The 13,423-nt window shown below is 48.4% G+C and overlaps 1 protein-coding gene across 5 annotated transcripts in view; it reads left to right on the top strand.

The window, feature by feature from the left end:
- The window catches only part of SH3PXD2A (SH3 and PX domains 2A), a 126,634-nt gene extending 113,959 nt beyond the window's left edge, over nucleotides 1-12,675 (top strand). For all 5 annotated transcript variants that reach the window (XM_078855481.1, XM_078855478.1, XM_078855477.1 and 2 more), the window contains 2 exons: nucleotides 1,013-1,138; nucleotides 3,654-12,675. In XM_078855481.1, coding sequence (XP_078711607.1) covers nucleotides 1,013-1,138; nucleotides 3,654-5,864 — 2,337 coding nt within the window. In that variant the 3' untranslated portion in view covers nucleotides 5,865-12,675. The remainder of the gene's footprint in view (nucleotides 1-1,012; nucleotides 1,139-3,653) is intronic.
- The last annotated feature ends 748 nt before the right edge of the window (nucleotides 12,676-13,423 follow it).

The raw sequence follows: 13,423 nt of genomic DNA, 5'->3' as shown, positions 1-13,423 counted from the left end.
GCAATACCAGCATCAGCACATGGTTTTGTCACGAGCTACGTAACGAAGCGTCGATTCACCAATCAAAATCGACTCTTATGCGCGTGAAGCATGTGTTTCAGAGCTGATCGTGATGTATTCAAATAATATTACATTTAGCCCGATGGAACACACAAAACTTCACGGAAAGCAGTGCAACCATAATGCAAAATAAAAAAATTAGACAAAACAATCGATTCTTGAATACGAATCGCAAACCTCAATCATAACAATCCATTGAATCACATGGGTGCGCAGTGGTGATGAATCATTGCATGCCGATTTAACAGCACACAGCTCACCCGGTCGGGCATGGCACCGACCTCGTACACTTTCCACTCTCTTTTGCGCCATTCTGACCTTAATAGGCGCTCGCTAACAGCACCATTTGCCTCAACAGTCTGTAACCATGCATGGTTATATTCTGGTTCGCCTTCCATCTGTGTTGGCGTGTGCGTGATGTGCGCACGCGTGCCAAAAGCACCGCTGTGTTTCTATGGTGCCTGTGTATGTATAAGTATGTGTCCAGTGTGTGTATTTACCGTATGATTGGGGCCTTAATAGGTTCTCGCTAACCGCACTTCCTGCAAGCCGTCTGGTTGAGACTATACGGGGGATCTTTGTCTTTGTATGTGTGGGGGACGGTGGCGTGGTAGGGAGCGACACTGCCCAACAAACCTGGTGAGCTGAGTTCCATTCCCGGAAATTACTGGCATAAGTGGCAAAAATCAGAACTCCTCCTAGGGCTACTCAGCCCAAAATAAGTACCCGGTGCATTGCGCAAACATCAGCACTGGGAAGACAAAGGGGGCCAAGCGTGGTTATGGCCACAACAACAACCCCCCCCCCCTCGCGAGGCGTTCCGGCCTTCATAAGTGTTTAGCTCAGAGCACTTGCCCCTTGCAGTCTGCTGCAGGCTATGTGGGGTGGGGGGGTGTTTCGTCTTTGTGTGTGGGATTTTTTTTGACATTCCCTCGTGTGACCGTACTTGCAGGCCAGAGGGCTGCAGCTGCCCAAGCCTCCGGCACCGCCCCCGGTGGAAATGGAGTATTACACCATCGCCGAATTCCAGACGACCATTGCCGACGGCATCAGTTTCCGTGCCGGCCAGCGCGTCGAGGTGAGGGCCGCCCATCGTCACCACCACCACCACCACCATCGGCCTTGGTCAGTCCACTGCTGGACGAAAGTCCTCCCCAAGACGCCGCCATCTGCCACGATCCTGTAACAATGCACCCAACACCTGCACACGGGCACTTACAATCGCTCCGCCTCCTGGGTGGATGTGCTCTAGGACACGTTCCATTCCTTGGCTGAAACTCCATTATTATTCTTGACCGTTGGCCATCATTTTTCCTTGTGTCCTGCCCAGGCCCACTTACTTTTATTAACGGTTTCTTATTCTTCAGATTTTTTTTACGCTATTAACTCGTTTTCTCATGAACGTGTTCCTCTTTCTATCTGTTGGTGGAATTCCATGCATGCACATCGCCACGCTTTCTTTGCACACGTTTCGGTTTTTGTTCGCCCATGACGTCAAAACGAACACCAACCAAGGGTGAAACGGTGGCGCGGTGGTTAGCGCAACCGAATTGATCAGTGGCGATAGAACCGACTCCCACTTTTTCTTTCGTCGAACGGGCAGTTGATCAGCAACGTTAATGTTTTCACGTTGGTGAGTGAGCCAGCCGATGGCTTTGGGGGGGGGGGGGGGGTGGTAGTCTCATGGTAGATATCTCAAATGCTGCCGGTGAAGGATCGAAGTGTGCAGCGTGTAGGCCCGTGGTTTGAGGTTGGTGACCGCAATCACACTGTGGGCTCACCAGATCACACACTGACCGGTATGGTGACCTTTGGTCAAACGGCCCTGGCAAGCGATATGCTGTGGGGAGGGCCTTTAATCCAGCGGCGGATCGACAACGGACTGAATCAACATTGAATGTAATGCGCATGATCAACCTGGTATGTTGCACTCATATCGGTGCATTTCCATTCGACGTTTCTTGTTCACCGGGAACAATATGGTGGCTGTAATTGCTTCCGTGCGAATTAATTACGGCATTTTCGGTTTATCTCTCGACTTTTAGATATGATAATTTAATCTGAAGCCAATATGCAATATCTTATTCTCGTCAACATCAGCACATGGCATTTAAAGTCAGATTCATATCACACGCACCACACTTTAGTGGCTTCCTACATAAACAACAGGACGATTGTATAAACAAAGGAAATCTTACCAATTATATCAGTCCAAAACACTACTATGCTTCGTGAAGGTTTTTTTTGTTTGGAATGAGAAGATGCCAGTTATCATTTGCTTACATCTACGAAGTTGCAAAGAGCGCGGGAGTGTTTTGTTATTGCTCCCACTTTATCTGAGCCACTGCTCGGTTTATCAAGATTCATTCAGGACGTATTTCCTGCCCGCCGAAAACAGACCACCGCGCGCTTGTTTGGAGTCTGTGCAGCAAAAAAAAACAAAACCACGCCCTCGATGTTTTCTTGTCACGACCGGGGGATTTGCGCAGTGCAACCTTCGAGGTCCTCCGCAGGCCAAGTCGATGACGCGCGCTGCCGACATAACGGTCACGGAGAGGGGCTTGGCGCACACACGTACGTCCTTGTTTTGCCGTGCCACTTGAAATTGCGCCTTCCTGAACTTGGGCCAACTCGCGCGAGAATGGAGGGAAGTGTCGTGGCTCACAGTCCACCCAACCCATTCTTCCCATTCCTGCCGGGCCTTCCTTTCCAGCCCAGCCCAGCCCACGTGGCACGGAATAGCCGATTCCCATGACCCTCAGCTGAGGAACTAAAAACGTCAACGCTCACCAATTAGTGAACAAGGGCTCCTGTGTTAATCCTGCGATAGAAGCATTCAGTGACATGTTCCTATCGTTCAGTGGATACTTTGAGAATGATTTGTTATGCTGCATAAAAAAAACTATTTGGTAGGCCAACTTTTAAACGAACGTGCATTTTCTTTTCCTATTCTGATTTTATTTATTTAAATGTACAACTGCGTAAACATAACAACTGCATGAACGTCCATTGACTACTGTCATAAATACGGGTATCACCGACTCGCATGCATATAATGAAAACAAAATATATACGATGAGAAAATACATGTACATCGCTATTCATAGACTCTCCCATGGTGTTTTGGTTAGCACACTGGACTTGTCATACAAAGGTCGCCAGTTCGATTGTTGAAATAATGGACATGTATCTTGTGACCTCACCGCAGCGCTTGTGCCAAGCTAGGTGCACTTTGAGGCCACGCCAAGTCTTAGGCTCACTTGCGGGAGGCCACAAAATAGGCCCATTATTTATCGCTTTAAGAGCATCTGAAAGCTCGCGATGCAGTGACTGTCTTTGTTCGATGGTTAGCCAAAAGCTGTTGTCAGTATGACCGGAGTTCGCGTAATGCTTTACGCCCCTTGACGAGCTCAGCGAGGTATTGCGTTTCATTTGTGACAAGCACCTTCTGTGCAATGAGCGCGCGACCTTATAACCTATTCATTCGGCACTGGGAAGCCGATGCAGCTCGGCGAGCACCGGATCTTGCGGTGCCCGTCACTACGCGTCGTCCGTCTGACCTAAGTGCGGGTTGCCCTCTCCCCCGGCGGCAGGTGATCGAAAAGTGCCCGAGCGGCTGGTGGTACGTGCAGATCGGGCGCGACGAGGGCTGGGCGCCAGCGTCCTTCGTGGAGAAGCGGAAGAAGACGAACCTCGTGCGGCGCAACAGCAACATCGCGAGGCCCAAGGTGCCGCCCCCGGCGCCGCCCGCCCAGTCGCGCGGCTCCTCCGGCTCCGACGAGCGTCGGAACTCGGAGGTGGACGGCCGCTCGGGGGCGTCGAGCAGCGTGGGCGGCGCGTCGTCCGAGAGCAACGACAGCGACTCGCACATTTACGACGTTCCCGCCGTCGAGGAGGCGAGCGCCCACTATGAGAATGTGGAGCTGTCACCGCGCGGCTCGCCGGCCCAGTACCGCGCGGTGCGCGCCAAAGGCGACCGTGCCTCGCCCGGCGCCCAGCCCTCGCCCGTCAAGTCGTCGTGGGCGCGGCCGGGAGACGCGTCGCAGAACTCGCCTCTCGGCTCCAAGTACGCCTCCGCGGTTTCCACCAGCCCCGGCTCGCTGACGAAGCGGCTGAGCTTCCTGACGTCGGCGTCGGGGTCGCGGGACGATCCGAAAGCCGCCACGGTGACCGTGAGCCCCTCCGTCGTCCCTCCGTCTTGCCACGGCACGCCCAAGTCCCCGCTGGTCATACTCCCCAAGTCATCCGCGGCGGCGACGGCGGCGGCATCGCCGAAGGCGCAAAAGGTGACCGCGAGGCCGAGGCTGGGGAAAGACGACTCCTCGGAGGAGAGCTCCGGGGGTGCTCTCGACGCCGCTCCGGGGCTGGCGTCGGTTTGCCGAGTGGATTCGTTGGAGGAGTCGTCGAGCGACAACGAGAGGCGGGATGTGAGCAGCCCAGCGAAGCCGGCGGTCCGGCCAAAGCCCGCGACGCCGTCGCCTTCTAAGGGCTTCCCGGGCAAGGTGGAAATGTTGGGCCTTCGAAATAGGCTCAAGCCCGTGCACCAGAGCTCGTCCGATGGTACGGACATCCCTCCCGACAGGAGGGAGGATAGGCCGTCGAACGGGAGCCGGCCGGCGGCCGCGTCAGACTGCCACAGGGGCGTGCGGAGGGTGGCCTCGGCCGAAGCGCAGCTGCCGAACGGAGCTGCGGCGGCGGCGGCGGGCTCCAGGAGGCACGGCGGGCCGGAACTGCGCAGGGCGGACGCTTGCGGCGGCGGCCCCAAGCCGTCGAACCACACTGGGTCGGAGATCTTGACAAAGTCGGAGCTGGGCGCGGGCGCCGGGGAGGTGTACAGGACCATCGCCAGATTCGAGAGCGTGCAGAGGTCTCAGGTGGGCTTTGAGATCGGCGAGGAGGCGGAGGTGATCGAGAAGCGGGACGAGGGCTGGTGGTTCGTGCGGCTCCGCGGCGAGGACGGATGGGTTCCGTCCACGTACCTGGAGCCGGTTGAGCAGGGGGACAGGGACGCGCTCTTCGAGGGCGCGGCGCGAGGAATGGCCGCGAGCGGCGATGGCGCTCGAGGGGCAAAGCTGGCAAATAACGGCGTCCCGCCAAAACGGCCGCCCCCACCGAAGAGGCCTTCGGTGGGCACGGGGAAGCCGATGGCCGCCGTGAACGCGTCGGTGCAGCCTCAGACGACTCCGGTGAAACTCTCCAATGGCTCCCTGCAATCGGGACACTTGGGCAGCGCCGCCTCGCAGCAGCAGCAGCAGCAGGGACGCGGCGACGCCAAGAGGAGCGCCAACGGGCGCGAGGGCGGCGGGCGGCAGGCGGCGGCGGCGTCGGTGAAACGGAACGAATCGTTTCAGGCGGGCTCGACGTCGCGCCCCTCCGTACAGGTGCGACGCAACGTCTCCTTCAACGGGCCCAAGCCTTGGGGCGGCGCCGGCAAAGCGGAGCAGCTCGCGACGTCGAACGCGGCTGCGGTGGCCGCGGCGGCCGCGGCGGCGGCGGCGGCCGGAGGGGGAGCGGCCAGGCCGTCGTGGGGCCGCGCCAAGTCCGAGGCTGGGGCGGCCGGGGGGAAAAGGCCCGCGGCTCGTGCCATGGCCATCTCGATCTCGAGGCCGGTCGGCAGGCCCGAGGAGGTGTTCGTGGCGATTGCTGATTACGCGGGCGACGAGGAGACGATGGGACTGCTGGAGGGGTCGTCGCTGGAAGTGATCGAGCGAAATCCGAACGGATGGTGGTACTGCAAGGTGCTGGAAGGGGACGAGGAACGGGAGGGGTGGGTGCCCTCCAACTACTTGGAGAGGAAGAGCTGAGCTGGAGGCTTACAATTTGGGGGGCACTAACATTGTGGGTCTTTTATTTCTGATTTTGGGGCCTTATTTTAATATTGTTAGATTTATTTTTTTTGCTCATTTAAGCTTCGGTAAAACAAAATAATTCCAAATGCATATTACAAGTTAGCAAGAATTCCTTTCCAAAGGCGGCAGATTTCTAAGGTTACTTTAGTGTTTATACCACACCAAATCCTTCTATCTCTCGGTGTCTCTTGTCATGCAAAGCATGAGAGACAGAATGAGGAAACGTATGTTCAGGAAACAATCACGTTGCCTGTTAAGCACAATAAGTCGGCTTGGACAGGACACATCCCCTACAGGGATCTTGATTGACAGACGAGACTGTTGATGGACTGGGAGCCAACGGAGAGAAGGGGCCTGAAAGTGTGTCCACTGCAGAGAGGGAACGATGAGATCGTTTCACGTGCAGGAGCGAGATGGATTGAGGTATTGCAGAACCATGGAGGTTGGGACAGCATGGCTGTTGATGACAGTGATGAAATCCATCTCACGGTTTTTTGTAGGGTAAGCATGTGACAGTTGTACAATGCCGGAAGTGAATATAAAAACAAAATACCAACTGTACTTGAGTGTTTAAAGTTACTTAGTACGTTTGGAATTTGAGATAGCGTTCACTACTTAATTATTGGTGCACATTGCATTTTACGACTAATTGTTTCATTGCATTTTGGCCGCGATATGGGTTCTTTTGCACAGTGGTTGGTGCTACTCATGAATTGAGTCTTTGATATCGTCTGGGTCTAAATTTTGCAATTGAGGAAAATATATTTCGTGTGTATAAACTGATGTAAATTAAATTAGAATGAAGAACTGCTGAAATTGAAATTACAATTTATTTTAATTTATGCAAAAAAATAGCATTACTTTTCTACACAGATAATGTTACTTGAAAAGGTAGCCGAAGTAACATGGTAAAGGTGTTGCATTTGACCTCTCGCTGTCGCAGGAGGTCAGACGTTTGGCGCAACGGTCCTCCGCTGACTGTGCGTGATGAGTAAACGAATTGCATTAAACTCTCCAGATCTGGAATCTGGTTTCTAAAGTAATTATTTGGCTCATGTTATCGCTTACATTTGGTGGCTGTTCTGCATTCTGTTTCCTCTAAAGAATAAACAGTCGAGGCTTTTTTTTCTGGAATGAAGGTCACTAACGGGTCAGCCACCGCAAGTTCATTTTTTGTTTTTAAATTTGTAAAAAAAAAATGATTTTAATGTCGCCTTGTTGAAATTACAAACTGGGTGGCGTTTTGCAAGCGACGACCACTCAGCATTTCTATGGCAGGGGCCAGCTTCCCACAGGATAATAATTGTTGACAATAATAGTTGTCAAACCACGGGTGACTGAAACTGGACTCGATTGTCAGCAGTGCTGACTACTGAGGCACCAAATGACCGCCTTGCCATATCCAAACAAACAGCGGGGAAAGCACGTGTTCTGTCTCGGAGCAGAGCAGTGCCCAAATGATAAAATGCTTTGATTTATGATTGCCGTTATCCTTGAAGGATTGTTATTGTTGTTGTTATAAAGCACAGCATCGCAGGGGTTAAAATCTGAGCTCGTGCAGAAAACAGCTGCGTGACGTCACGGCTCAACGTGGCCAGGGTCTTTCGAGTTCACCCCGTCACCTCCATCCTGTCGCATTGTTATCTGCTTTCTGTATTTTGATACATCTGTTGGGGCCAGCGTTCTCCCACCAGCTCTGGCCACAACAACGACAAAAAAACATGATTGATTGTATGCCTCGAGCACTGAATGTATACATGGCCAATTTGATTAGAGACGGTGATATCCACAGTGAGTTGCAAGGGAACCAAAAAAAAAGGTGGAAACAAACTTAAGTGAGAAAAAATAATACAAAAAAAACCGACGATGTATAGTAAGTGTAAATGTAGCTAAAGCTTTAAGAAAAATCATGATAGGAAACCCACATTGAAAGGTTTATTTCCACTTCTTTTTCTGGGTGCATAAAGGTTGCAATCAAATGCAACCAAGAGTGTATTTCAAGGCTCGTATATGTGTAGCATATCTTTATCCCATTGGTGTAATATAGCTCGCCTGTTTTCTTTTCCAAATGTAATACCATTATGTTACTTTAAAGGCATGGTACGAATAGGTTATTCCATATGCTGAAGATGTATGCATTTGCTTTTGAATACCGACGCAAATAGCTTATGTTAATACTTTGCAGTCGACACACACCTTTGTAAGAAAAATATAAAATGTATAATACTCGGTGTTTCTTCGTTACTCATAAATGCTTTTTTTTCTCCAATGTATCAATAAGGTTAGGTGGGCCATTGTTGTGCTGTTAACATGCGATAGTCTTTGAAAACATTGGTAAGTTAAGCATTTTATGATTAATTTAAGTAACAGTTTATCAAGCAAGACTTGGAAAGAAATGTTTGGCTGAAGGCCATTATTTTACTGACTAGCCTTATTGATTTTTCTACCTTGGGCAGTTTTTAATATAACGATTACACATTCTCAATGGCAATCAATATTTAATATAAAAAAAAAAATTCCTTTCAAATGTTAAAAAGACATTTTTAAAAATTTGGGGAGGGATATAACCACGGTCATAAAAAGTGGATATATCAAGCCATAAACATACTATCATTGGGAACCCATGTAGTACTTGGGTAGAATAAGTCAAACATGTAACACAGGACAGTGACCAAAACCTCTGCGTACAAATCTACTATGTATGCATTCGGCCTAATGTTGCGGCTACTATCACTTAGCAGAGGCTCCGTTGCTCAGTTCCTACATGAAGTAAATTTCTTGATTTGGCATTTGAATAAATTGGAATTGAAAAACAATGGGATCTAATTCCAACGCATGTCCGAGGGAACTTCCTTTTGTGGGTGCTACGCTTTGTGTTCAGCCTTGGTTCTCCAGGTGTGATGGCAGGCTGTAGTTCGAGTGATGCAGATTATCCATGTTGGTGGTAACTGAAAGGTTACCACTGACATTTTTTATACATAAATTATGTTGAGCTGGTATAGAAGGTTGAGCTGAAAGGGTGAAAAAACTAATTTACGAGTGATGTCAATCGAGAGTGGAGTGAGAAAATCCTTTCGGGTTTTCACAGTGCAAGGAATGACAATTCGACATCAATTTGGGCCAAAACGTGTACGTGTGAAATTCACCTGAGCTGGCAGCTTACATTGAATGGCACGGGTTAAGACTCTAGGTGGAATGATTCATCCTCTCCCTGACAACTGAATGAATATTTGACTCGATAATCATTTTTTCTTAAAATATTTCAGCGAATGGCAGCACCTCTTGTGGCTGCGAAGATTGAATCCATGATATGGAACGTCACACAAAGCGAAACAACATTGCACACACGACTACATGCGTGCATCGTGAGCTTAAGAAAACATAAAGCAATTAATCAATGCATAGTTTCGTCCCTATTCAAAACAATTTGTTTCATAAACCATACTTTTCCCAGACACACTGTAAACAACGTCATGTTAGGCACACATGAGGGCATCTCCAAACAACGCCATTTCTTCTTAACATCATTATATTTTTCTAAAAATCATTAAAACTATGTTTAACCAGCTTGAAAGTATCCTCTTGCTTAGTTTGCTCATAACCGCAATAGACGTTGAAAATGTGACGCGGCTGCTCTCGATTTGTGATTAAATTGAATTCGTTTGGGCCCCCTCTCGGGAGGAGGAGCTGCGTGGGTTTCGCGTCAAGGTGATGCCACTCCGAAGCGTGCCAAACGAGCCCCTGGGAGTGCAAAGCGTGGCAGCGCCGTTGATTGCATCGCGAGGTCATCACCGTCTGGAGGTCTTGTCCCGGTGATGAACGGGCGCACACGCCGAGAGCGGCACATCGACAGACATTCGCGTGCGATGGAAACGTAATTTTTCTTCTTATATCGCGGCACCTTTTTATTTGTCGGCTAAAGGGAAAAAAAAGAGACGTGCGTAATTTAAATTTGGGCAATGTTGGTGTTTAATGTGTTCGCACGCGCGCGCATCGTACATTCATAACGTCAAAGGTGAGGCGTGGATTACTGTCGTGTGTAAGTGTCAGGGGGGGGAGGGGAATGTGACTTCTCAATTGAAAAAAAAAATCCGTGAGCTTTGAGTAAAATGGATTATCGTTGAAACGTTTGAAGCAGCATCTCATAGCGAGGCAATGTCGTGTATGCGTGTGGTCCGCATGATAGCAGTTCAATCGCGGTTTTAATATGACAGCAAGATGTCTCGGGAACTGTTATTATTTTCAGTTCATCTCCTATATTCTTCCAATTGACACTTTTGAGTGTTGCCTCGTGACTTAAATGTGCCTGTCCACCACCCTTTGCAGTCTGTTACTGCTCAGTCTCCTGTGGATGTTAATGTACCTGCATTGCCCATGAGAAACAAATGTACGTCCCTGAAGATTTATTCATAACCCAAGTGCAGTGAAATGTGTACACATATGCAGAAACTACTGCTTAATGTCCTGTAATAAACCATAATGTGCAATCATATATGTATAAACAAAAATCATCAACATCAAAGGACACGTATTTATTTTTAGGGGAGGAAAAAAATCCACCGTAGAGCTATTGGAAATTAAATACTTTGGAATGCCCTGTTTGTTCTGCATAGGTCTGAGTGGCAACGGCACAAAATTTACTGAAATTCTCCATCGCGAAGCACTTGATTTTTTATCGGAAAGCGATCCAACAATCGTTTACACATTCTGACCCAGAATGCAAGCCATACTCAGCACCATTTCATTTTTTTGAAAATAGTGTTAATTTCTTAGTAAATTCCCTATATTTGTATTGAAAAAATGTAATTTCACTTATATATTTTTTTTATACCTGACAATCTTGGTTTTTTTTTCATTTACTACAAGATGGCTATAACCATTCAAGTTGTGACCTTTAATATGCTCACAGGGAATGGCCCAGTGGAAGAGCCTTGCCGATGGGCGTTTGCAGTTGGCTGACATTCACAATTGAATTGTCCCTCTGCACGTTTCGTGCAATCACATTACTGGGAGTCGCAGGCCACCCCCGTCCCAAAGGCATAGTTCTGGTACAGTCATTTGAACTGCAGTGACATAGTTCTTGGATCGAATAAATGATTCGTTTAAGTCAGCTTCTCATTCTGCGATTGTATCACGCATTGTTCGCCTTGATGTCTGACGCTTCGCTCCACATGTTGGAAGCTTCTTTAGGTAACGGTATTAGAAACGTCGGACATCGTTCAGTTTCTAAACAAGCAGCACACAGTACGGTAGAGTTGAACGACTGGTTACATACGGACCAACGGAAAACGCATAGCCATACAGCACAACTGCTAACACCTACGCAGCGGTACAAGTCAAGGGAATGCCTTTTAACAGCTTTTAAAAGACTATGTAAGCTTAATAAAGTGCGAGGGGAATAGGAAAGCGCTGCTGAAATGTAGCGTATATTAAAGGCATTAAAATGAATATATGTGCAGGTTAAATATAGACACTGACTTAACAGCAGTGCTGTGACTGGTGGATTAAGACTTTTTTTAAGCACCGCATTGTGGCATCTGTAATCATTGGTTTGGATTCCCACGTAGATGGGAGTCCCACGAAACAGTTATGGTTGAACACTAATAATAATGCCAATGATTTACCCATGTAAGCCTCAAAGAGTTTCCGTATAATGTGTTGAAAGGAGGAGGGGGGGGTCCTGCACTATTTAGACAAGTCCACGAGTGTTTGGCTTCATGCCAGAGGTAACCGGAGAACCCAGCGAAAACCCACCAAGCTTACGAGGGGATATCACTCAAGAGCTCCCTGCAGATGGACTCAATCCAGTGGGTGGAGCAAAGTCGATCTGCGGACCGAAGCCGTTCTTGTACTGCGTTTGCTGGCATCTCGCAGCCATCGCAGCTCCTTGCAGACAACACTGGTGGGTCACCCTTCCAGTCCTGACTCTCATTGGCTTCCAAGTTCCAACGATATGGGGGCATTCAAGGTGACTTCTTAGAAGTCCAATACTCAGCACCCACAGTTATGAAAAACCTCATCATTCGGGGCAATGAGATTGTCAGCTGATTTGTCCCGCCAAGAGCTGTGCTCAGTCTCCAATTGTATTGACTCGCTACCTGCCCAAACCAATCGCCCACACATTGGCCATTGTACAGCCTACGTTCAAATATACAAAATGAATGACACGTGGAACGATACGACCTCGGCGAGGGATGGCCATCGTCTCTCGCCACGTTTCTGCGACGCAGTTTAGGTGTTGGTCAGGTCGTGTTGTGTTGCTTAGCGCAATCTCTGTGCTGTCGAGTGGATGACGCTTCCACCGGCTCCTTCGCATTGCTTGTGGTAGCGTGTTTTGAGTCGACGTTTTTGGGGAAACACAATTCGGGAAAACATGCTTTTAATTACTGCTGTAGGTGCAGCGTGCAGGGTGTTATTGCTTTTTGGTTATGGCCGTGTCGTTCTCGTTGTTTTGTACTCTTAAAGGAAGGAACCAAATGTGCAACATTTATTTCTTGTTTATTATAATTTTAGCCATTTTATGCAAAATGAAATGTTTCGGTGATATTTTTGCAAATCGTTTAACCCTTGGCCCCATAGCCTGTAGGAAGCGATTGTCTGATTTTTAAGAAAAAAATTATTTATGTGACCTCCGCTTGCATGAATCGGTAAAGTATTGAGTACTTTACATGCTTCACACCAAAATTATTTTTTATTAATGTTATTTCTGTATGCACTGTTGACGTCGCTTTCAAAAGTCAATAAAATATTAAATGGCACAATTTCATGGCGCTTGCTCTTGGACGGTGACACTGGGAGAAGGAGGGATGCGAAAACAGGGGAAGTGATTGTTCAGCCAGAGGAAGTATTGTAATCATGTGTGCTGCGTTTGAATACGTGGAAATGCGTACAAGTTTTCATTCTAAGCCACTAAAATAATGGCTTTACGATCAATCAGAATCCACTCTGTAATGTCAAGCAATTTGACAGTTCTGTATACAATCAGGTTACCGAATTTCCGGAAGGCTCAACCTGCACTCGCAATGAGTTGGCAGTCCCCTCTCCTCTCTGAGCTCCACCCACATTAGCATAGCCCCGCCCACTCAATCACTAGCCCTACCCACCTACTCATCAACCCTGCCCACTACTCAGGTTGCCTGCCTGGGCTTCATATATAATTGTAATATAGTCTGGAGCCGCCAAACCCCACATCTCCCTAGACCTTGGGGGCAGGAGAAATATTTTCTAGAGCTCAGCCCCGAACAGCTCCAACTTTGCCTGTACTCGTGCATGAAGCCAGACAATTATACAGCCGGACTAAATTAGAGTGGGACATCCTTTCTTGAACCGTGACAATTGGTCACCTTGGTATATTCATCATACTCATCATTTCCATGGGTGATTTGAAGCTTTCGTGACTGCAGGAATCCATACTCTTAGGTTTTTTCGGTAAAGTCACGTCGGTAAAAATAAATAATAAAATATTAATAATAGAAATAAAATAATAAATCACGACGTTTCGGAGGCAACACAAG

This window comes from Lampetra fluviatilis, chromosome 4, assembly GCF_964198595.1.
Source record: "Lampetra fluviatilis chromosome 4, kcLamFluv1.1, whole genome shotgun sequence".
Lineage (NCBI taxonomy): Eukaryota > Metazoa > Chordata > Hyperoartia > Petromyzontiformes > Petromyzontidae > Lampetra > Lampetra fluviatilis.
This window is presented reverse-complemented; position numbering and strand designations above follow the sequence as displayed.